The sequence below is a fragment of the Zalophus californianus genome, chromosome 3 (assembly GCF_009762305.2).
Source record: "Zalophus californianus isolate mZalCal1 chromosome 3, mZalCal1.pri.v2, whole genome shotgun sequence".
NCBI lineage: Eukaryota > Metazoa > Chordata > Mammalia > Carnivora > Otariidae > Zalophus > Zalophus californianus.
The window spans coordinates 63,024,377-63,051,109 of NC_045597.1; the positions used below are offsets into that span (position 1 = coordinate 63,024,377).

General features: G+C 35.0%; 2 protein-coding genes across 2 annotated transcripts in view; both read right to left on the minus strand.

Moving 5' to 3' along the window:
- The window catches only part of COG6 (component of oligomeric golgi complex 6), an 89,186-nt gene extending 64,915 nt beyond the window's left edge, over positions 1-24,271 (minus strand). Inside the window, exons 1-8 of the mRNA XM_027589988.2 lie at positions 24,083-24,271; positions 21,288-21,431; positions 17,244-17,315; positions 15,660-15,718; positions 10,530-10,641; positions 7,632-7,714; positions 7,189-7,259; positions 3,880-3,973 (exon numbers count right to left, since the gene is read on the minus strand). Coding sequence (XP_027445789.1) covers positions 3,880-3,973; positions 7,189-7,259; positions 7,632-7,714; positions 10,530-10,641; positions 15,660-15,718; positions 17,244-17,315; positions 21,288-21,431; positions 24,083-24,235 — 788 coding nt within the window. The 5' untranslated portion in view covers positions 24,236-24,271. The remainder of the gene's footprint in view (positions 1-3,879; positions 3,974-7,188; positions 7,260-7,631; positions 7,715-10,529; positions 10,642-15,659; positions 15,719-17,243; positions 17,316-21,287; positions 21,432-24,082) is intronic.
- Positions 9,408-10,409, minus strand: LOC113919557 (28S ribosomal protein S7, mitochondrial-like; the record flags this gene model as incomplete). The annotated part of the gene is given in 2 exon segments (XM_035726585.1): positions 9,408-10,382; positions 10,385-10,409. Coding segments are annotated over 2 exon segments (747 nt in total), but the record flags the coding sequence as incomplete, so codon positions are not given.
- Positions 24,272-26,733: the final 2,462 nt, after the last annotated feature.

A 26,733-nucleotide genomic window follows, 5' to 3' on the forward strand; every position in this document is an offset into this window, starting at 1 on the left:
CTGGGTGGCTCAGTCGGTTAAGTGACTGACTCTTGATTTCTGCTCAAGTCATGATCTCAGGATCATGAGATTGAGCCCCATGTCGGTTCCACACTCAGCAGGGAGTCTGCTTCAGATTCTCTTTCTCCCTCTGCCTCCCCACCCCCCGTGCTCACACATACACTCTCTTTCTCTCTCAATAAATAAAATCCTAAAAAAAAAATTGTAAAAAAATAAAATCCACTTTTTAAACATAAGAAAGCTGGAAGAGGGAATATTTTTTAAAAAAAGGAAAAGTGTAGTAAAGTGGTCAATATCTACAAATTTGTAGGAATCTGAACCTTTTTAAAGGGCTGCTCACTAGAAACCAGATCATGGTTTTTTGTGTTTGTCTTCAGTTAAAAGGAAATGGGTCTGAAATTCTGTGCAGTGACATACTAGCAATAAATCAAGATGAAATGCACTATGCCACTAAGCCCTAAGCACACAGTGACCTTACAATCACTTTCTACTTTTTTAAAACAAATTAGAACCAAAATGCTTTGATTTTTTTCTCATGCTCTTAAATTATAAATATGTATAGTAAAGAGTGCATTCCTTTAAGTATCACCAACTCCATGAAATGACTTATGATCAGATGATTACTTACAGCACAAAATTCACAAACTTTTAACTTCTCAAATACATAAAACTCATCCTTAGAACTCAACCTGCCACAATAAACAGAAGCAATGTAACTTCTGTTTCTAGGCCTATTCATTCTGACAAGTTATGTTAGAAACCGGTGAATTCACTGGCATTTTAATGGGGGTGGGAGTGAATTATCAAGCCTGACAAAAACTGAACTCCGATCTGTATAATTATATGAAATATACATTAATATGAATGTGAATCCCCCTGCAACAATAGATATAATTTGAAGGAAAACCAGCAGGCACTACAATGAATCTTCAATGACATCTATATATGTGAAACACCTTTTCCCAGAGAAAGAAGAAAATTTCTTTGACTAAAAAGAGATTATTTCCCAACAAAGGTCAAAAATTCAAAATGGAGCTTTACAAAGGTGAATGTTAAAATGATATAAACATTCTAAAATGCCTCTAAGCTAAAATTAAAAATTAAAGTCCCCATTTTTAATGTCTATAGCAAAAAAAGAAAAGTTCTGGTCAAAAAGCAAATTAAAATATGAAAAATGTTGGTCAAAACAAATTAATAGTGTAAAAGCCTCCAAGAAATGTAACAAATACATAAAGAATGAAGAAGCCAGCAAATTACTACATTCTTTAACACTTTATATTCTGAAGGTCTACCAAAGGAAGATGTCAATCTATTCTACTTATAACAAATTTCTTTATGAAGAAATTTTTTTTTCTTTTGAAGAATTTTTTTTAATTTATTCATTTGAGGGAGAAAGCACCAGCAGAGGGGAGAGGCAGAGTGTGAGGAAGAAGCAGAATCCCTGCTAAGCTAGGAGCCTGAGGTGGGGCTCGATCCCAGGACCCAGAGATCCCAGGACCCAGAGATCATGACCCGAGCCGAAGGCAGCAGCTTAACCATCTGAGCCACCCAGGTGCCCCTACTGAAATTTCTATACCTGATTTATTAAAAATAAATAATGCATTAACACTCTAGTTACATACTACCTAATAAAAACTGGGTGGAAACTCTTCCCAAGGACTTCAATAATTACCATTTTTCTTGCACATGATACCTACACATTTGAGACACACTAAGGGCAGTGAAGCTTTTACACATTACTTAAATAAAGTTCATATAGTGCCATCTGGTGGTTAAGAGATACATTGGTAATTTTTTCCTAAATTTAAACAAACTACCACTTTGAAGATAAATGATTATGTAATGAAAGGCCAATTTTTCTCTGTTTTAGCATCCATCTTACGGGAATCAATTGGTCTTAAAAATCCTCCTTCTTCCCAAGTTAACTTCCAAATGCCTCTTACAATCTTCCCAACTGCACTGCTGCCTTTCTTATTCCCTGGCATGTGCCCCTTCAACATAAATCTTTTTTGCCTATTATAGTTCTATTCTTTATCTTTCCAGCTTTTCCTGGCTGTCACAACAGACACCAAATACACCCCTCTGTGGTTGACAACTTTCTAGTTTATCTCCTTTCAAAATAAAAATAATAGCTAATATTTAGTGATGAGCAAAGCATTATGCCAAACACCTTATGTGAACAATCTAATTTAATATTCACAAAAACCCTGTAAGATAGGCACTATTTTAATCCTCATTTAAGGAAACTGAGGTTTCTGAAAGTAGAGGGGCTTATAAAAAATCAAATTCAGAGCTCACCTTTTAAGCTATTATGCAATACTGCTCTTTTCCAAGTATTTATCAAGAATCACACTTTAGTAAAAATATATTTACATGGTAGAAGTCAGCTGACCAAAACACACAAATGCATTTTTTTAAACAAAGACTAACTTTATGAACAAATATGAATCTGTGGACAACGTTAACACTTGATTAAAATCAAATACCAAATATTTTCAGTATAAAAGACTCTCATAATTAACACCAATACCTTAAAGTAAAAAGGCTGGGAAAGAAATTCCAAGGTAGATAAAATCTGCTGAGCTTGTGATCCATAGTGAACATGGCTTACCACATATACATGCACCACATTCAGGGCTATTATAAAGCATCTCTTGCTACCAACCCAACAACCAGTGCAAGCTTTTGCAACCAATGTCCCCAAAATACATGTTCTTTCTCAATCTACATCTTTGCATCTGCTATTCCCTCAATTTGGGATGTTCTCAATTCCCTTCTCTTCCTGGAAAATGCCTATTCAATCCTCAGAACTCACTTTAAACCTATTTCCCAGAGGAAACCTTCCCTAATGTTCATCCCTTTCCCCTACCACAGAACACCTGAGCCACAAAGCACCTGACACAGGGACTCCAAAATAGCAATTAATACAGTCATTAAAATGGATATGTTTATATCTGCTCCCATAAAATAAAGCAATTTGAGGGTAGAGTTTTATTGATGTTGTGTCTCTAGCACATAGAACTGTGCTTAACATATAGTAAGTACTCATTAAGTAGTACTGGAATGTTATTATTTTACACAGCCGTCCCAGCATTTGTGTTCTGGAAACTTCTTATGGGCTAAACAATGTTCCAATCAGAAAGAATAATGGGGAAATCCTCTGAAACTATTAAAAGCCTGTGAAAGGCATGACTCAGAGCAGGATTGAATGCCTATGTAGAAGTCCCTTGGTTTTCTGTTTCCTGCATTATAACTCCCCAGTGGGTCTCCCTATTTTCATACTATTACAGAAATTAAAAATTAAAAAAAAATACTTCTATTTTATATAAAGAATAAAATTAAAATACAGAATAATAAAAAATATGTGAACAATTAATAATGCATAGAATTCTTATACAAATCATCATCATACATCTCTTGGCCGGCATAACTTACAGAATCAAACACCTGAAATCTAAATCCTATTAATGGAATCCTAATTTTAAATTTTCTTTTTTCATTTCTGGGAAATTATATTTCTCAGCCCCCTATTTGATCTCTTTCTCTCTAGGGAAGCGTTGATAGAGGAGTTTTAGTTTCATGTAATTCTAAGGTAGTTAATGAGATGACAGATTGAGGAAAAGCCCCTTAACCTCTACATAAATAAGGGGTAGTCTAGATATAGCGACAGCCTGCTTTTCCCCTCCTTATGGCATTCTATAATACACAATATGCAAATAAGCTGATGCTCCAATGATACACATATGAGATGAAAATATCACTGTAAATTATATTACTCAAACTAGTGTATATAATTTGATAATACTGAAAGCTAGCATAACTCATCAAAGAAAAGAAAAAGTAGATTTATTTTTTTTAAATTAGGAAAAAGTCACCAACTTATATAAGACAGGTCTATCCTGCAGGGCTTCCACAGCCTGAGTTAATACTGGAGATATGTCACATGATTCTTGTGTCAATGTTCTGCATTCACCTGAAAAACAGTTAACATATAATTATAGCACTTGTTAAATTAAAATTAGGTCTTTATTATATCCATTGTACACCCAGAGTCTAAATTCTTTAACAAATATTGCATGGAAAAAAAAGCTCAGAAAAACTTAGAGACTATGCCAATCAAAAACTATTTTATGCTGTCAACCAAACTAAAAATGTAACCTTAAGTATTTGTATAACTTTATATATATGACCACACATGCTATCCAGGGCACCCCAAACCTCTATTTTATTATTTAAAAACTACAGTTCTAAAGAAACCAATCAATGAACAAATATTCACCTAGTAACTGCTACACACATGGCAGTGTTGAAGGGGAAGGGGGGGAATAAAAAATACATTACCAATCCCTTCTTTTGGGAGCAAACTTTAAGCAGTTTGCTAAAAATGTTTATATAAATAAAATACGGCAATAAGATTATAATTTCAAAACAGTTTAGATTCTAAACTTTTAAAAATCTCTACACCAACATCTTCTTTATTTTACTATTCTAATTTTATGCATAAAATGCTAACTAAATGTCTACTATGTTCAAAAAACTTAGAACTTGTTCAAAAATACCCAAACATTTGGTATATGTGGACCTCATACTAGCAGTATATTTTCTAGCAAGCACTGAGAAGAATGTACGCATGTTTGGAATTGAAAGTATCTTTTTTTTTTAATCAAGACTGTTGACTATATTCCCTATGCTGTACTTTTCACCTGCATGACTTATAACTGGAAGTCTGTATCTCTAAATCCCCTTCACCTCGTTTGCCCACCACCCCCATCCATCTCCCTTCTGGCAACAGCCAGTTTGTTCTCTGTATTTAAGAGTCTGTTTGTTTTGTTTTTCAGATTCCACATATAAATGAAATCATATAGTATTTGTCTTTCTCTTTCTGACTTACTTCACTTAGAATAATAATTCCCTCTAGGTCTATCAATGTTGTCACAAATGGTAAGATTTCAGTTGCTTTTACGGCTGAGTAATAGCTGATTGTGTGTATATATATATATATGTATATATATATATATATATACATATATATATATATATCTACACCACATCTTCTTTATCCATTCAGTTGACCTTGGGTTGTTTCCATATCTTGGCTATTGCAAATAATGCTGCAATAAACATAAGGGTGTATATATCTTCCTGAATTACTCTTTTCATTTTCTTTGGATAACTATAATCCAGTAGTGGAATCACTGGATCATATGGTATTTGCTTGTAATTTTCTGAGGAACCTCTATACTGTTGCCCACAATCATTGCACCAATTTACATTCCCATGAATACTGCCCGAGGGTTCCTTTTTCTCCACATCCTCACCAACACTTGTTATTTCTTATCTTTGTGATATTAGCCATTCTGACTGGTGTGATATCTCATTGTGATTTTGATTTGCACTTCCCTGATGATTAGTGATGTTGAGTATCTTTTCATGTGTTTGTTGGTCATCTGTAGGTTTTCTTTGGAAAAATGTCTATTTAGTTCCTTTGCCCATTTTTTAATCAAGTTGTTTTTCTTGTGTTGAGTTGCATGAGTTCTTTATATATTTTGGATATCAATCCCTTATCAGATATATCATTTGAAAATATCTTATCTCATTCAGTAGGTTGTCTTTTTGTTTTGTTGATAGTTTCCTTTGCAGAAATTAGGTATCTTAAGATGACTCCAAAGTCCTTAGGAGTCAGAAGGTCATAGTTTAGAACCACTATGTTAGGTGTTGTGGAAGCACAAAAAAATGTGAGGGAATGTCCTTGCCTTTGAGAAAGTAGAAATCTAACTGGAGAGGCTAAGATATACATATATGAAAAGTTAAGTATAATGTACCAAATGTCAAATATTTCCAGCAGTTAGTGTTTAGAGATGGGAAAAGTCACTGTGATTTAATGTAGTCATGGAGAGTTCCAGAAAGATGCAGAACCTAAGTTCAGTCTAGTATAGATATTACTAGTTAACTGTTTGTATTCTTAACTCCTTCCAACAGTCAGTTGGTAATATCTATTAAAATGTCATGTACTTTTGGGGCGCCTGGGTGGCTCAGTTGTTAAGCGTCTGCCTTCGGCTCAGGTCATGATCCCAGGGTCCTGGGATCGAGCCCCACATTGGGCTCCCTGCTCAGTGCTTCTCCCTGCTTCTCCCTCTCCCACTTCCCCTGCTGTGTTCCCTCTCTCGCTGTCTCTGTCAAAAAAAAAAATCTTTAAAAAAACAATGTCACGTACTTCTATCCTATCCTGTCTTAACTGTCTTCTTTGGTTTTAACAGGCAATTCTGTAAACAGATTACTGAAACATTTTAAAACAAAACTAAAAATAAACCACTTGTGGCAGGCAAAATAATGGCCCTCCAAAGATCTCTAATTCCTGGAACCTGTGAATATGTTATAGTACATAGCAAAAGGGACTTTACAAAGAAAATTAAGGTGACAGATCTTAAAACAGGGAAATGTTCCCGGATTACCCAAGTAAGTCCAATGACATAGGTCTTAAAAGTAGAAGAGGCTGGCAAAAGAGTCAGTCAGAGATATGATATGGACAAAGAGGCGGAGAGATTAAAGTGAGATACTGACGCAATCCATTATTGCTGGCTCTAAAGACAGAAGAAGAGGCCATAAGCCAAAGAAGCCTCTAGAACTGGGAAAAGCCCTCAGTGACAGCCAGCAAGGAAACTCACACCTCAGTCCGTCCTATAGACTCAAGTTACAAATTATGCCAACAAACTAAATAAGCAAGGAAACGGATTTTTCTTAGAGCCTCGAGAAATGAATGCAGCCCTGCGAACACTATTAGTGTGGTGACACCATGTCTGATTTCTGACCTATAGAACTATAACATAATAAATTTGTGTTGTCCAAAGTCATTAAGTTTGTGGTGATTTGTTAAAGCAGCAAGAGAAAAATCAATTCATCATGTATAAAACAGTTACTTCAATAATAAAAAATGTCTAATCTACTCTAAGATAATGTAGGGCAGAAATACTGACTTTATTTTTTTATTATCATCCTTAATCATACAGAGCTTCAATGATAGAAGATGCTCATGATACAAACACAGTATGTTCAAAAGTTAAGTTCATTTTTCTTTTTAAAAATACTTTTTGATTACTAAGATCAAAATATGATATCAAAGGTCAGGTGAAATAACCAAACTGAAAACTAATATTCATGAATCTAGACCGTATGAAAGAAATCACTTACTTTGAGCCCACCGATAAAGCCTTTCATAAGCTGTTTCTTGAAGCAAGGCCATCTGTTCCATAATTTCTAAACTAGGAAAATTAAAGATTTATTTTAATTTAAAGTTTTAGACAATAGCTACACCTAAGAATTTAATTGTTTTAATTACAGAATGATCTGGTTAAAACATATTAACTTTTTATCATTTTATGGAATGATTTTGCAATAATTTTTTTATGACTTAATAAATGTCAAATTTTAATACCATCACTTAGATTGGCAAGTGTTGTTTTACTCTGTAAGTATAAGGGTATAACTAACTCCCTCCTTATCCAAAGATACATAAAGATTAAATTCCTATTTCACAAAATGTCATTATTTCAAAAAGGACCTAGGATGCCTTTAAAATTTTAGAAATATATGAGGAAATTGATTTGAAATAAATTGAAAAGGTTACTACTCACCCCGCTGTTTGTTGGTTTGTACGCAAGAGAACTCTGACATCGTTATGAATCCGTTTTACTCTTCCCAATGCCTTGAAAAAATCCTTTAAAATTAAGAATGCAATTTTAAAATGTCCATGTTTTCAGGTGAAATTGCATTACTCTAAACTGAAATATCACTACAAGGGAAAAACAAATCCTTTCATTTACTCTAATGAAGGCTTCCTATAACTGACCTCAACTTTCTCTAAATTTTTAGAGAAAGTGTAACATATTTTACATTTTAAAACATACATTAATTCAATGCCTGCTAGTACCAAATAGTATGCTAGTTGCTGGGAACGCAAAATTTATAAAGACAAAAATCCCTGTCCTCAAGAAATATATAGTCTAATGAGAGAGAATGCAAACCTAAAGATGACTACATAAAGAAAAACATGCTACGTATTACACACCTTATGACTTAATCAACCATAGCTTTGTTATCACTGAAGATGATGTTTTACATATCTTTTATATACCTGTTCTTGCCCCCTAATCCAAGAGTAGAATGTAAAGTTGGAGGCATAAAAACTGCTCATAAATATATAGGAACTGACTGATGCCGAACTCCAAGATTTTTTTTTCCTTTAGAAAAAGGCACTGAAGCCTTAATTTCCAGACACTCACAATGTTCCAATCATGAAAATAATGAACTGGTTATTTTTCTTTGATAAGTGAAATTAAAAAAAAAACTCTTCTAATACTGTTTACTATTTCTGCTAAGTGGAGGAAAGGTAAGATGTCAAATATTTCAAATGTGCAAAGTTCCACAAACCATAAAGGGCAATAACCACCAACAAGTAATGCACAAACCAATTCTACCTACTTAACCCCTTCTCCCCGATGACTGACTGCACTCTAGCCTGGCAGTAAGAAGAGTGACATCTATCAAGAGCAGCTCAGTGAGCCCCTCCGCTTTCTGAGAACTCATCCTGTTCTCAACCCTTGAAGGATGACGACGGGCTTAAAGTTTATAGCCTCTCCCCGTGAGAAGACTGCAAGATTCCTTCTTGGAGAAAGTGAATGTCTTCAGGAAAAACAAAGAAACAAAACTAACTGGTTGTTTAGCACTTTGAGGGGCTTTAGAGTTTTGTGTCAGTTTGGAAACAAGGGCATAGATTCAGAAATTAATTAGATGAAAAGAAAAGGAATTTCAAATTCCAGGAAAGACAAGAAGAAACATGTATTCATTGTAATGCCATGGTAATGAAAACAGAAAATGGCATATAACTGCACTGTAAGGTAGGAAGGAAAGACATGTATGTGTGCAAGAGGAGGAGAAGAGACTAAAATCTCCTACTTCATGATAGGAAATCAATACATAATAGGTAACATAGAGAACCAAAGCCTTTTTTTTTTTTTTAATCAACAGATCCAGGATGCAGAATTTAGGAAAGAAGCAATTAGCAAGGTTGAAAATGGTTGACAAAGGACTTAAGAGACGAGAAGTAGGTTTTCTTTATAAATTTGATACTCTGATTTCTTAAAAAAAATTTAGATATCGCTTTGAATAAACAAGCAAAAAAGCCAAATTAAGGTAATTTAAAATGCATCTTAGTTTCTAAACTTAAAATATATATATATATATATATTTTTTTTTTGCTTTTTATACATTTTATACAAGGACCACTTCAGAAACAAACGTATTTCCAGTCGATTTTAGTAAATTGCAGTACCACCTCACATGCGACACCAGTTCAGGGCGAGAATTTTCTAATAAACCTTTTCCAATGTTAAAACTGCTTCCTTTCATATCCTCCCCCAAAGTTCTACCCCAAATTGAGGAAGAGAGGCTGGATGGACCCTAAGTTCCTAGGAGAAATCCAAATTGATATGTTCCCTCTTTAAATGAGATGGGACAGGAAAATAAGTTCTAGCTCCCAAAGAAAGGACTAACAAGCAATAAATACGATGCTCCCCCCTTAAGAAGGAACTACTTAACCCACAAGGGTTTTTCGCTGTAACAGTGGCTCCCATGATCTGGCAGCAGAGAGCCTCCAGCCTCCCTCTACCACCAGCGGTAGTGAGCCAGGGCACGGTTGGCCTCCGCCATCTTGTGCATGTCATGCTTCTTCTTGATCACAGGGCCCTGGTTGTGAAAAGCCTCCAGCAGCTCATGTGACAACTTCTCCGGCATCAGCATCCACCGGTGCTTCTTCTCCCGGCACTCAGTAATTATCCACTTCATGGCCAAGAAGCGACGACGCCGGTCGGGAAGTGGCACAGGGACCTGGTAGAAATGGCCGCCTCTGAGAATGGGCACCAGCCCTCTCACAGGCTCACAGTTTTTCAGTGCTTGGTGGAAGATGGTGTAGGGGTTGCGCTCGATGGTTGCCTGTTCCTCAGCAGAAGCAGCACGGTACTGCTCAAACTGCTTCCTTTTCACAGCTTCCAGAGTCTGCGTCATGAGGGATCTGGCCAGTACTTTGTTTCCTCCTTTCATCATCATGTTGGTGAATCTACTGATCACGGGGTCTTCAAACACAGAGCTTGTTTTCGCTCCTGGGGCAGCTTTGATAAGCTGAGTCTTCCTGAGTTCCTGTTCATACTTCTCCTCCTCAGTCAGCTCGGCCAAGGCCTTGCGGTAGTACCCCTTGTCAATCTGTGGATCCTTGTATTCAGGACCATAGCGGCTCCACCTCACCTGGGTTAGCCCTGGAAACCGCAGGACAGCACTCTGCAGGCCCAGCGCCAGGACCGACCACCCTCGCGCAACCTTCACCGCGGGTTAGCCATCTTGGCTGGCCACAAGGACCCCCTAAAATATATTTTTAAATCAAACCTTTAAGATGGTAAAATAAAGTCTTAAAAAAAGTGATTTCTCTGAAAATCAGTATCTGCTATGCTTTAAATGATTGTTAATAGTGAACAAGATACCTCAGTAATAGGTCCTTCTCTAGTGCCTCGGAGGAGACCCATTTCATCAGAAGTCAGCTGGAACTTGGATAAGAAGGCATCTGCGACTTGTGCTCTTATTTCTAATCTTTGACTATAATTTTAAAAAAGCAATAAAAAGTCAAGCATGTGTGAATTTGCATCGCCTAAAACAAGTTATATCTCTGACATAATAATTTCTTAAAACAAGTGTGAAAGATTCTCAACATCTTTGAAAGCCTCATTTCTGCCTCAAACATTAGAAGCTCATCAGGCATGTAGTTAATAAAATTAGCTGAACTTGTTCTACCTCAGATACCTGCAGACAGTAAAAGGAGTTAATCATTATGCAAAAGAAGAAATAAGTTCACAAATGGTCCCTGCACAACAAATTCTCAGCCACTTACATGTACTTGAATTGTTCATCTTGTAGTAACAAGGTTATCTTACAGGAGAGAAATACGCCCATCTTCAACTAATTTCTTCTTAGTCAGTAAAAAATACTAAGCTTCTGAAGTTTTCACATGAAGTACACAGCAACCAAAAATCAGGTCTATTATTTTTTAACTTCAGGTTAGAAACGGAAGTCAAGAACTCATTTATCAATTCTTCATAAATCCATAAAAGCACTTCACTTTTGTCTTCCCCACTTTTTCTGCATGATACGGTAATAAAAAAGCCTTTTAAATTACATTATCTGGATGCAACCTCTCTAGACTAGGTTGACAATTAAGAAAAGGCATGCTTGGGCACCTGGGTGGCTCAGTTGGTTAAGCAGCTGCCTTCGGCTCAGGTCATGATCCCGGAGTCCTGGGATCGAGTCCTGCATCAGGCTCCCTGCTCAGCAGGGAATCTGCTTCTCCCTCTGACCCTACCCTCTCTTGTGCTCTCTCTCTTACTCTCTCTCTCAAATAAATAAAGTAAAATCTTAAAAAAAAAAAAAAAAAGGCATGCTCTCCTCTGGAATGTGGTCTTCAAGGACCTGAAGGACTGAGTCTAGTCACCAACTAAAAGCAAGTTAGGAGTACAAACTACCTGAATGAATTTCAACATTCCTGGCTTCTCTATCTTAGATTTAAAGATATATAAATAAAATTGGGTTTCACTAGCAGTATTCACAAGGCAGTAATATTCCACAATTTAATAATATTCAAATGAGAGTGAACAAAATAAACATAAACATTTTATGTATAGAGAGAACAATGCATCTGCCGTGTTTGTTTTGTTAGTATGGTGGGGTTGTGAGGTTTTAAATTCAGTCAAATGCTCTGAGGTAGTATAGCAAGTTAGAAAGTAAAAGTCCTCTAGGGGGCAGTAACATTCTATTTATCTCAAATAATAATGTAAATCACCCAGTGAAATCTACATTAGATAAATGGCATATGTCCTTAATCATCTTATTATGGATATCAAAAAGTTACCTTAATAGGTTTTGTTTTATACTCTTAAAGCTCTAATCATTATCATACAGGATTTAAAGTAATTATAAGAATTCATAAAATTCCTTGAGATTATACAGATCAATCATTTTGACTAAAACCTTTTTGATGCTTCTTTTGGATCTACCTTTAGAGTTAATTTATTAGGCACAAAGGAAATAAATTTCTTTAGTTTATAATTTACTTTTGTTCTAATTAAAGCTAGTATTACCTATCTTGATATTACTTCTTAATCATTAAATTTCATTCCAAATAATATTATTGACTATTCTAAAAAAAAAAAAATCCATGAAGTAAAGACTTTGAACGAGAGGCTCTATATCTACAAAAGATTTGGTCCAAAAATATGTTGAACAATGGCCATACTGCTAAAACAAGGGTTTGGTATCTCAAGATGAGAACTTTTTTTAAAGTAGTGATGAAATAAATTCTAATATATTTTTTAAACATATTACTCTTTAGTTACCATATATATTCTTCCCAGGTAAAACTGCACAACCATTCTGATAGAAAGTTACTATTAGACAGTCCATGGGAGCATCTGTGCAATCCAATAAGATTAAGGGGGACCTATGATGTATAAGAGCCCATAAATGAATTTTCAGTACATGTATTCATATATTACCTAAGTATTTAAAATAAACTAATTAATCCTTCTAATGGTTCTTTCAAGCATTCCCAGAACATGATTTATTAATCTTACGGTGCTTCTTTTTTCTTCCTGAAAATATGCCTTATTTTAACTCTACCTTTTAGACTCACCCCTACCAAATAATTTCAAAATAATAAGAAAAAGACTTTAAAAACAGGCAAAATATATAAAACAAAAAAGATTAGGAAATATAAATGGCATGACAAAATGAAAAAATACTGACTCATCAACATTCAATAAAATGTAAATTAGAATTATGATGTTATTGTTCATCTACAAAATTGGCAGTTTTTAATGACAATACCTACTACTGACAAAGGAGACATTCTCATATACTGCTGATAGCAGTGTAAATTTGTATAACCTTTTTAGAGAGGAATTTATGCAATATACATCAAAAGTCAGGATATTTTTAAAAAAGTTTCTACCATTTGGGGTACCTGCGTCGCCCAGTGGATTAAAAGCATCTAACTCTTGATTTCTGCTCAGGTCATGTTCTTGGGGTCCTGGGATTGAGCCCCACATGATCAGGCTCCAAATTCAGCAGAGTCCACTTGGGATTCTCTATCTCCCTCTCCCTCTCCCCTCTGCATGCTCATGAGCACTCTCTCTCTCTCAAATACATAAATCTTTAAAAAAAAAATTAAAATAAAAAGTTTCTACCATTTGATTCATTAATTACAATTCTAAGAGTATTTCCTAACGAAATAATTTGAAATGTACATAATGACTTAAAAACAACTGTCAAGCCATTATATTTGTAATGGAAATAATATTAATATTCAATAATTTAAGAATGTTTGACATACATGTTGGTTCATTCACAAGATGAAATATTATCATTAAAATACATGTTTTTTCTAAATAAGAGACACAGAAAAATGAACATAAAATATTAGGTGAACAAAGTAAAATGGAACTACATACATATACTCATGCTGGGAAGAAATACGCCAAAATGTTAATAGTGGCTATGTCTGTGTAGTGAAGGTATATCTGATTTTCATTTTCTTTCTCTAAATTTTATATATATAAACGAGAGGAAGAAGAAAAGAGGTCTATACTCTCCTGCCTGAACACAGATGCTTCTGCAATATATTTTATATGTAAGTTTGTGCAAAATAAACAGTTTTATATTTTTTTACAAACTTCAAAGCCTGAATTAGTTCATAACAAATAATAGAATTAAAATAAAATTAGAACTATTAAAAAATAAAATAGTAAGAAAGGATGAGAAAGTAAATAACAGCTGAGGAAAGCTATTCTAATTAAATTAGGCACAAAATAGCCTAAACTTCCTAGCCACCAAAGCCAATGTAGAAACAAGATGTGCTGATAGGTTTATCTAATAAAGGCTTTAGAGGAGGATGGAAGGGTAATGTTCCTTGATGGATGTCAGGCAGTGTGTTCAGCACCTAGGCATATCATCCAATTATCACAACAACACCGGGACACAGATGCTAGTCCCTTTTTTCAGATGTGAAAACTGAGGCTGAAGGTTAAGAAGTAACTTCTACAAAACTAAAAATCTAATAAACTCTTACTCAAGATTTAGATTAGAATTCAGGGTTTTATCTTCAAAGCTTACCTTCTTTCCACTTTAACAAACTATACCTCAAAAAGAAACAAACATTCACCACAGACTATTTTTCTGAGTCCTGAAAGTAATCTGGTTGCTGGGCCTTCGCAAGAGACAAGAAAATCTATAATAAATAGTGACTTCAATAGTATTAAAAAATATAGAAGTATATTTATGTGGATATCATTTCCTGATAATCACTAAAATCCACCCTCTATCAACTAAATAGCATAAAGAAACATTAGCTGCAGTTCTGTGAAGACAATGGAACTTTGCCTATTAGAACATCAGCTGTCACGATGACTGACCTTCTAACCCAGCTGGGAAAATAGTCATATCCTTTATATATGTCTCAGTAAGAATGTCATGTTATCCAAATAAGCCCACAGAATTTCTATTTCTAAAGCTAATCGCTTGTTTAACAAGATTTCTTGCTAAAAAGAAAAGGTAATATTTAAAAATGGAGAAACAACTCCCGGCCAGCTCCCAGGAATCTGTTATAATTTCTACTATGTAATTTTCCTAAAATACTTTCCGCAAATGTTCACTTGGCACATCATTATCTACAGCTCTTGGGATACTAAAATGTCAGAAATTTTCATTCCCAAAAGCATACCAGGCCAAACATTTTCATCAGCTTACTAAAATTATAAACATGAACAACCCTGCCTAGTTTTGAAAATATACAGAAACACAATATTCTAATGTTGCCTCCTCTAGACATTAATTAGGGTCCCATATATGGTATAAGCTCCAATACAATGCTTCTTTTTCAGTTTTTATTTTATGTTCCTTTCCTGACATTAGATTAGTTGCATTCCATATTCATTTACTCAAAAATTATTTATTGAATCTACAATATATTAGGCACTGGAGACACAAAAAGCGGGTAAGAAATTGTCACTGTTCTCAACAAGCTCACAGTTTAGTAGGAAAAGAGACAATCAAACCAACAACTAATTATAAAAGACTGTAATACACAGTAAAATACATGAATCCATATTCTACTCACCTTCATTAACCCATTTATTTAGTGAACAAATTATTAACATACCTATCTGTAAACCGCCACAAGAAAAATTTATACAGTGAACTCTTAATTATATCAGAGAGGATTAATCATAGCTAAAAAAATAAGACACAATGAGTGTGGAAAAAAATTACTAAAACTCTAAAATAATCTACATTTCAAAAAGCAATCTTTTTTAATTCCACAGCAAACAATACACAACACTGTCAACTACAAGAATAAATAATCCCTCATCCCCAGTATCAAGTTTGATACTCCTAAATTACCGTTTCATGTTTATTTCCTCTTGGAAAAGAGCTTAGAATCTTATATGCTGTATGAATTTTGAATCATCTTTTTTTATTATTTTAACTCTGATTTGGAATTACCTATAATTTTCTTTCCACTTAATCTCCAAATTAATGAAGAGATAACTAAACAAAGTAAAACTTACCTTTCAGCTTGAAGCTTAGTGGTTTTTACTATTAAATCTTGGGTCTGTTCCTTTGCTGCCTAAAATTATAAACATATCTAACATCAGTACATTTCAATATTTTTATACTTCAGAAAACTAATAAGCTATGAGAGAATCTTTTGCAAGTGATGAAAATGTACATCTTCATTACGGTAGCTGTTTCATGGGTATAGAATTGTCAAAATGCACTGATTTGTACACACCAAATGGATGCAGTTTATTACTGTACATCAATTTTTCCTCAATAAAATTGATATAAAAAAAGAAAGAAGGGCTCACACCATTATAGAAAAAATTGGATTGGTGGGCGCAAAGAAAATACAGAGGACAAAACCAAAGAGGATGTTTTGTGGTTTAAAATACTTATAATCTGTTTTGAAAATAGCATGAAGAATAAAAATACTTTGATTTTTTCATATCTACAAATAGCTATGATAAAAGGATAAAAATACAATTAAAGATAAAAATTAGAAAACAAGAGATTCTGCCCCCTAAAACAGGAACTTAAGTAATCCCATAATACCAAATATAAAAATAATAGTACAAAAGAAACGCAAGCGTATATAATACAGAAAACCTTACAGAGTGTAATCTGAGAAAAGGCATTAAATCATGGAAGCCAGAAGATGAGAAAAGGAAATAAAGGAAAAGTTAGAGAAACAGAATAGTCAAATAAAATTACTAAGCAACAAAAGTAATATTGCAAAAAATGTAAAATTACAATAATCAGCAAAGATTTTATGACTATTTAAGTACTATGTAATTCATAAGGACCTAAGGTTGAACAATAGATATGCCAGTACTGAAATGTAGTTAAGACTAGGGAAGCTAAAATTTTAGAGAAACGGGAAACTGGTTCTAGAGATAGATCATGCAAGTAGCTTAGGACTGATTTGTGGAATATGCATAGATTAATGATTCTTCCTAGAATCACTGTAGCTGTCAATAGTTCCAGGAGAATCTTAAAGGTATAAGCTTGAAATAAAAATGAAGGTAGTAAACATAATCATGACTGACTCTTAAGAGGAAGCCTATTCTATTCACTATTCCAAAATTATATAAATGGGGGTAATTAGGTTACATCTTAACTCTGTAATCAAACTAGAAGTTTCAAACTACTTTAATAAACAGATGTAGAATTCTAGATATTTTCCTGAGGTTGTTTTTTTTTTTTTTTTGTGGGGAGGCTGAGCACAAAACATAACTAAGCTGGGTCTTTGTTAGGCATAGCTTTAGTCTGGACTTAGTCCTAAGACTTTCTACTAAGGCACTAATTTCTGCTAGGTTTATGGGATATTACGGGATTGAGAGGTTTATCAAAATTCTATACAGTTACCTCTACACTGATTAGATCAAAATATAAAGGCATCTGGAGTTAACACTATCAGTAAACCATCACCCAAAATACCCATTTATAGTTAAAAAAAAGCATAATATTTATATTTGAATTTCCTATAGGACATGATATATTAGCTATCCATACATCTTGGAGATCTAGCTAACAATTTTTGAAAGCTTACTTTGAGCCAGCAACTACACTAAAATCCAGCCATTACACAGTACCTGTAGGCGACTTGTCATATCTTGACAACAATTGCTCATTGCTTGAACATCTTCATTTATGCTTTCAAGTTCCTGAAAAGGAAAAAAAGTAACAGCAACCATTACATATATTGTTAAAGAAATTCTCTTCTCTTAGCCAAATCCTTATTTTCATCTCATGAATTTTTTTTTTTTTGCCCAAGCATGACAAAAGATCCCATATTTAAGATTGGAAAAATTAAAAAGAATAACATCTAGTGTTAGAAAAGATATAAAGAAATTAGTAAATGCTTTTTAAAGGGGGTGACAATAGGAAATGGCAAAATGTTTTAAGAATATCAATACCTCTTCATTCAGGTATACTAACACTAAGATTTATCCTAAGGAATCAATCAGATAAGTGTGCAACAATATATGTAAGAAGATCAACACAAAGTTGCCTAAAACAAAAGGAAAATGTTTATATATATATATATATATATATATAGGCATAGAAAGATGTCTATATAAGATTTTAAAAAGTATTATGAAAAATACATATCATACCTACCATTTTAAAAAAAGTACATATATATACACACACACATACAGAAGAACACAAGAAAAGCAAGGCAATAAAATGCTGACAAAAGTTATTTCTGGGTGATAGGATTATAAGCAATTGCTCTGGCTTCTGATCTTATCTAACTTTTCTATAGTGAATTATTTGTAACTTTTAATTAATAAAAACAAGGAAATATGAAAACCCAATAAACTAAAAACCGTGCCTCCTCTACCTTGTGCAAAGTCATCACACAGTAGATCATGCCACAAAGTTGGCAATCTTCTCAGTAACATTCTCTCCCTGTGTACTTCCTCCTCTAGCCCCCTCCAGGTACATGGGAATGTAACTGGTCATTAAGTCCTATCATTTATACCCTTACTGCATGTATCTTATCCATTTCTTTTTTACTACTCTAACAGCTACTACTTTAGTTCAGGTCAATTGGTATCTCTTATGTGAACTGATAAAAAAAAAAGTTTTCCAACAGGTCTCCCAGGCTCTACACTTTTTACGAAACCATCCTCTCCAGTCCTTATTGAATCAATGAAAAATATTATATGAAAAAATGATATCACAAAATCATATTTAGCTTTATACTGCACTACTATCTTCTTTTTCCCAATTCAATTTGGTGTCACACAACAGAAAGATACACAAGGAAGTTTCAGTGGTAGACAGTGGACAATCCCTTTCAACAGAATACCCGGACCTTCAAATAGAAACATGACCGGCTTATGAAGGGATGAGCCAATCAGAGGGCAAGAGATAAGAAAGCTGCCCAGTGAGGCTATAAACAAAGTGTGAGGATAAACCAGTTAGAAAATCACTTATCAGAATATGAGCATAAATCTAAGTTCTAGAAGTAAGATTTTTCTCCCTTCTTTCTATGAAGTACTTTGAATTATAAATATCATAGCACCAGTATTTTCAAATGTTACTCACAATACTTAACAACAAATAGCATATAAATCAAGTCATTAAATGAAGTCCTAAATTGCTTTGAGGTGAACGGTAAAAAAAAAAAAAAAGCATGATTTCAAAATATCAATTAATATTAGCAATAGCAGAAACCTAAGTAAACTAATCTCACTATTCTCTTAAATCTCACTGTGTAATCTAATACGAATAGCACTATGACATTATCAGCCAGCTAGGTCAAGAAAAACTACTCCTAATATTTACTTTAGCCACAATAATATACCAAATGGACCTGATTTGTCAGGTCCATATATATGGAATAATATAAATTCCATCTCTGAATATCTGACTTCAATGCAGAGTTTTGATGACTGTAATTCAATGGCCTGTATATTACTTATAAAGTCTTTATTTGAACTTAGGGCAAACTGTCTTCTCCTGCCCCCCAATTAAATAAAATTATAGGCTGGGAAATACAACTGGTGTATGATAAACTTTTTAAAAACTTTTTATTGTGGAAAATTTTCAAAAATATCCAAAAGTTGAGATAATATGAATGCCAATATACATATCACCTGGCTTCGACCACTCTTGTTTCATCTATTTCTCTACCCACTTTGTACTTCTCCCTCATTCCTTTCTCCCTCCCTCACAAACTGAATTATTTTATGTTCATGATATTTTATCATTTCATTCATAAACATCAGTATATGCTTCTAAGAAGATTCAAAAAACATAATGCCATTTTCACATCTAAATATTTAACAGTAATCTCTTAATATCAAATATCTAGTCAGTGTTCCAATCTCCCCAGCTGTCCCAATTTTTAAATAATTACTGCAAGTCAGGAACCAACTAAGATTCACAAATAGCAACTCATTGCTATTTCTCATTTCTTTTTTTAATCTATATAGTCTCACTTCCCCCTACTTCTTTTTCTTTTTCTTACAATTTATTCATTGAAAAAACCAGCTCATTTGTCTCTACAGTTCCCTACATTCTATATTCGCTGACTGCATATTTCTGGTATTAACATATTTCTCTGACCCCAGTATTTCCTATAAACAGGCAGTTAGATCTAGAAGCTTGATTATATTCTGGTTCAATTTTCTGGCAAGAACTTTTCATAGGTGGTGTTGTTTATCCTTATTAGGAGTGACAGATATGAGGTTAGCAGCTTTTTGTGAGGTTAGCTGCTAGTGATGACCAATAGCTAGACCAGTGGTGCTCAACCAGGGCAATTTTGTCCCCCGATGGGGCATTTGGCAGTGTTTGTAGACATTCTCGGGTGAACAACTGAAGAAGAAGTGGTACTATTGGCATTTAGTGGATAGAAGCCCTGGATGCTGTTCAATATCCTAAACAGCAGAGGATAGTCCCCACTTGTCTGACCCAAAATGTAAAACAGTGCCAAGTTGAGAAACCTTGAACTAGATCCATAAATTTAACAGTGGTGGCAAAATCTTCTCATCTTCTATCATTCCTTCTTCATTTATTAGAATAAAGCTATAAAGAGAAGCCTCCCCTCAACAACTGTATGTAAATGGAACAAAAGACAAGATAAATGCTTGACTCTTTCCTTTTATTTAGCAGTTTTCAAAATAATTTAGTTCCCTTATATCCACGAAATATAACCAACGAGGGTTCTGTTCGGTTTTTAGAGCAGTATGAATTTGTGGGTTTAAACATGTTTGATATGTTCTAGTCCACTGAGTTATTCTTATTGATGCTCTAATCATCCTATCTCTGGACAAGAGAAGCCTCATCTAGTTAGCTCCGAAGTTCTTCCGTCACTTTCCCAAAGGTCTCATATAGCTTCCCTGCTTTCTGATATTTGTAAGATTGTTCCTTTCAGTGGGAAACGGTATTTAGGACCACAATCTGGATGTGCTCATGGATACCCTTTCTATTCTTATGGACACTACCAAACTGTCCTTCCAACCTTCCAGATTTTTAGCCTCAGTCAATGAAATCTTTCTAAATTATTAAACATCATCTGTTTATTAATTAGTCATTGAAACTATATATAACACTTTCATACAACTCATACAGAATATGTGATATAAAATTAACAAAATATTGCATAAGTAAAATATAATAACATAATAAATAAAATTCATTTTTACCCTACAGTAAGTTGTCTGCTCACTCAAGTATGATAAATTACTACTTATGCCAGAAATAACTGATCTTAATTAATCTGAAAATTTCCTAATTTATGATACACTAAAGTAACTCAATCCTAATTAATCTTCAATGGAGAAGTGATTATCCAAAAGAGGTTTATTCAGTGAGGAAAAATTTCCACTGGAAAATCATTTAAAAAAATGTTTTTTCTTGTTTTTGTTGTTAGAAAAGCAAAAATTTCTAAGAGAATATCCTAGAACAAATGTTACAACTTTCTAAGAAGCAGCATTAGCGGAGGTCACAGATTCGGATATCACACTAATTGAAGGACCTGGATGCTTCTGGAGTAAGTAGTTTTCTATTTGAACATGGTATGTGAACAGCAAACGTATCAACCCAATTCATAAAAATACTTAGCACAGAGTGAGGCATACAGTAAGTTCTCAATAAATGTTAAATGAAAAGAATTTACATACTTCCTTCACCTCCTTGAAAATGCTGACAAATTCTTCATTGATGGCTAAACTTCTGCGTTCAATATCTCCACGTAAATTTCTTCGAGTCCGCAAACTGTTTTCAACAAAAAAGGCTGAAAGTGCCTTGAGAGCTTCCAACATCTCCTACACAATTGATAATAGAAGACAATTACTGGGGCCAATTCTCAAATGTTTTCCTAATCTCAAGTCAAATTTTAATGAAATTATTTTCAAATGTTTCCATTAAATAAGCAAAAAATACCAGGTGATCTTCACATTACTGAATAGTAAACTTATTTCCAAAACACAATTAAGGATCTACTTACTTTTATATTGCAGCATGTATACAAGACTACTCACTGCAAAATAGTTTGGAATTTTAAAGGCTGCAAATACCCTTAATGTCCATCTAAAGTGAATTGGTTAAAGAAATTATGATATATCCATTTTAACAAAGATGAAAATTCTTTATGTACTTATATAATACAAACTTCAAGATACAGTAAGTGAAATAGCAAGGTATAGAAACAGTTGTAATACCAACTGTTAAAAAAAGAAAAAGGACTGTATACATGCATACTTCCTGGTGAATGTGTAAACTATCTCTGGAAGGATATATATATATAAGAAAGAAGTACCACCTGTAGCCTCCAGGCTAGGAACTGAGTAACTGGGAGCAGAACTTAGAGGAAGGCCTCTCTGAGGTGACTTTTGAACTGAGGCCTGAGTAATAGGAAAGGCATCCATGGGGACAAAGCGGTTCACAGGCAGAAAAAGCTGTGAGTACAAAGACCCTAAAGCAGCAGAAAGGCCAGTATGAATGAGGCTGTGGGACACTACTACAGGCTTTAGGGAAAGGAGTAATGTGTTTTATATGTTTAAAAGTTTATTCTAACTTTGTGAGGAGAGCAGATCAGGGGGAAGGCAAGAAAGGAAGCAAGTAGGAAGAAACTAAAATAACCCAAGCAAAGATTTGATAGCGTCTTAGAACAAGGAAGTAGCACTGCAGGTGAAAAGAAGGAGATATTCCAAAACAATTTTTTTCAAGGTAGAGCTGATAGGATTTGTTAACGGACTGAATGTAAGAAGTGAAAGAAATGACAGGAATCAAAAATTATTTATACACTTTTTGCTTGTCTGGGTAAGTGATGTTCTTTACTAACAGCAGAAAGGAGAAGCAGTTTGGAGAAAAACCAAGAGTCTGGCTATGTTAAGTTTTTATGACGTTGATCAGGTAACTAATTAGAAGTGTCATGTGAGCAACAGACTATACAAATCTGGAGCTCATACATAGAGGAGAGAAGGGAGAAGACCAAGCCAGAATATCTAACTCCAAATATAAATTCCTACACCTGAACTAACATATATTGTAATGGGCTTACCCTTCTATGTTTCAGTTACAACGCTATTTTGCAATATTGGCTGGATTGACAAAAATAGTAAAGCTATTTAAATTCAATTTAATATTTAAGAAAGCACTACAAAGATTTATGTACAAAAAAAAAGAAAAACCACAAAATGAAACCATTTCTTTTGACTATAACCTTGAAATGACCTAGGCCTGGCTCAAAGAAGTAGTCCGTAATTGATGAATGAACAAAATCACATAGACAGGTGCAAATTACAGCTCCACCAGTTATTGGTTACATGATTTAACCTTGTTACACTCTTTCAATACCTTATTTTTCTCTTGAGTAAAAAGGAGATAATGTTATCTACATCACAGCAGCTGTATTAAATGAGATAATAGGTGTCAGTAGTAGACACATTAAACAATAAGCTGTATGATAAAATTAACATTTAATAAGAAATGGTAAGTGCTGGACACTCTGCTGAGCACTTCAGATTCTCTTGTCAATTGAATCCTCCCAACAACCCTGAGAAAGTTACCAGCAGTATTCTCAACTTAGAAATGATGAAAAATAAGCTTAGAGAAATTAAGGGGCTTACTCAAATCATAATGCTTCAGTTTGATGGTTATATCTAATAAATAGGTGGCCCCAGAGACCGTCTTACTATATTGTTATTTTTTTACACACAAATTCTTATTGACAGCTTATTTTCGGTTACCTACAAATTTATAAAGTTCTCTCACTTCTACGTATACTTTTTCTTTATGGCATGACCAATTTACCTAAAGACTCAATGATACAGAAGAGACAACCAGCTACGACAGAAGCTGGATGGATGAGTTTCAGGAGGTACTTGGGAGAGGATGTGGACAGTTTATCTTGTAAAGAAACACAGCATGAGCCCACATATCACAGGCGGAGCTTAGCTAACAACAACAAAAACTAGTAGTACATAGTATTTCATCTGAGCCCTGAGCAAGTAGTTCTTCCGCGCTACAAATTATTTCAGTCGTTCTCAGCCGTCAGTGGAAGTGTTCAATAATGCCTACCCCGGTTCTCCGGTTCCTCCTCACCCCGACTGACGTTGCCTCGTCTTGTAATTTACTCTTGCATGGGTTTCTAATCCTGCCCTGGGCTCTCCTCTCCCCGTTCGGACCCCCGAACACCTCCCGGATAGGAGACTCCACTGTTTGCCTCCCGGAGCGAGAGCCTTCCAGGAACAGGTTTTTCATATAGGGGGTGACACCCAAGGCACCCCTTCGCTTTTCCAGGGACTCCTCGGCCTCTCCCTTCTTACCGGTCCCACGTCGGATCCCGCGGGTCTGCGGTCCCCTCCACGGAGGGACGAAGGGATGAGGGAGTGGGTGCCAAACAGACGCCGCCCCCCGCCAGCCTCAGGTCGGCGGGCGACGCGGGACCCCCGGCCCCGCCAGCTCTGGTTACCTTGTCGTTGTCCAGCCGCGTCTCCAGGATCTTATTCAGCTTTCGCGACAGCGGGTTGCTGGTCTGCGCCGGGACCCCGCCTCCCCCATTGCTGAGGCCGTTGGCAGCCCCGGACGCGGATACTGCCACTACGTCCCCGCCGCCCTCGGCCATAGTGTCGCAGGCCCCGCCCCCAGCTCCGTGGCGGCCACCTCAGCCATAGGCTGGGACGCACGCCAGCTTTGCGAGTACTGCGCATGTGCGCGGTGTCCCGCGCATGCGCCCCGGGTTGCGGAAGGCTCTGTCGGCACTGCCCAGCTCAGCCCGGTTGCTGGAAGGGCGGGGCGGTTAGAGAAGTTAGGGGCAAGCGGGTGGATCCTTAGGGTGGGAAGGGGAGACTGGTGGGAGGTTTCGCAAAATAGCCTGAAATTTAAATTATATTTAAAGTTTGGGTATTAAGATTTATGGGATTAAAAGGATTTCAGAATCCTGAATCTCATTATAAGAGTCTAAGCTAAGCATGAGTAACATACACTGACACCTGCTCCTGGCATATAGATTGAGTAAAAGTTAGTTCTACAGTAATTAAATTCACTTTACTTGAATTCTTTTGTTTTTTAAGTATTTATTGAAGCATATTACATGCTAGGTACTCAAGTAGGTATTGGGGGATCTACATTATATGTCTGAGAAAAAGGAGTTAAATGTTAACAAGATTGTGATGAGCGCTCAGAACGTGCTGAAATGCAGTGAAAGAGCATAGTGGAGGGAGGGTCCTACTTTACCCAGGAAGGTCTGGTAAGGAGTTGACATTTAACCTGAGATTTGAAGGAAAATCTGAAACATAGGGTGAAATCATTCCCAGGTAGGAGAAAGTGTAAATTCAAAGGTCCAAAGACAAGAAGAAACTTGGGTGTTCCATGAATTGGCCAAAGCCAGTGTAGTTGTAGAGTAACAAATGAGGAAGTGAGTAAGAAGATGAAAAATAAATTCTCAGGAGGGTCTAGATAACAAACACCGTTATTTTTAAATTTCTTTTCTCACTTTTTAAAATTTAATCAGTAAAATATCTGAACTTGTTTAGTATTTTTCTGAAACACTAACCATTTAGCTTTGGTCCTTAATCCACTTATGCCATATGTGTATGTATAGATAGACACATATACATATATGTGTGTGTATATTACATATATATACCTGACAAAATCACTTATCCCAATTCTGGCAAGTAAAGGAGAAATGGCTCAATTAGCAAAAAGAAAAGACCCTAAAGGCCCTGTGAATTCAATAAATGTTGAAGAAAATTTTAAAGTGCTACTGAGGGAAAATAAAGAAGAGGGAGGGAGGGAGCAAGAGAAAGAAAAACTGGAAACAATCAGTGTCCATCAGTAAAGTACTGAATAAATAAATTATGGTCTGTTCACTCAGTACTATGCTATGCAATTTATCTGCTGTGAAAGAAATTTAAATGCTAATGTGGAAATAATTCCAAAATATAATATGTGAAAAAAGCAAGGTGCATTATAGTGCATATAGTGCATATGATCCCTTGTAGATACATGTAAATTTAAGCTTTTTCGTTTTTTTTCAGGATGGCATTCCTGTGAAAGGGAGGCTTTCACTTTTTATTTTGTACCTTTCCAAATGGATTGAAAATTTCTAATCTTACCCATGTGCTACTGAATATATTAACAGAGATTATTCAGGTAGGGTAATATGGCCTAATTTTCTTTGCTCACTTGTACTTCTCTGAATTTGCAATTGTAAAAAAAAGAGAAAATCATTTGAAAATTAGAATAATATGTAGTAGTATGAGGATGGAAATTATTGTACAATTTAAACATTTAAAGCCATTTGTATGTTTTTTTAATGTTTACTTAATTATCATATGTTCTATAAGGCTAACTATAAATTATAAGTTAAGTGCTTAAAATCAATATTTTTCAAAAGTTAAAGTAAATATTCGGGTGAGCCTCATCAGAAACCTGTTATATATGTATATATATAAAATTAAACATAAAGGTTTTCTTTTCATGAAAATGTGAAAGATAAGTTCATATATTGAGCTCTTTAATATACTAGAGCACTAAAAGAATGAAAAGACAGGCTCTGATTTAAATATTTTAATTTCATGGGAAAAAAATACATGCATGTTGAAGAGTGAAGGAGTCTCACGTCCCTACAGAGGAACCATGCTGTAGAGTAAAACATGGAGATTCTTACCTTCCAAGTCATGGTTGAAAGGAGGGCCTCCCCCAAATCCCCCTCTTCTCCTTTGGATGGTTATTTAAGCTTTCTTGCTCTTTGGCTTCTGAAATAAGTGGAAGTCACATAAAAGTGGTCACTGTGGCTTCATCAAAATGTATGATTTATTAAGCCATGTCTGGTGAGTGATAGAATTTTCAACCCTCTCTACTTTTCACTGCATTAATAGCAATAGCTCCTATTCCTTAGCATTCAAATGTATTGATAATCAGGCTCAATGCTAGATCTTTTTAATATGCTGTTCTTATCTTGATAACTACCCTGCAGCATAAGGATCATTACCATGTTATCATGTAACTAGTACTCTGTTATTGATGAGTAATCCAAGACTAAGAAAATCTTTCTAAGGATATATGGCTAACCTTAGATCACATAGCTAGTTCTAGCTAAATTGGCAGTTAGTTATC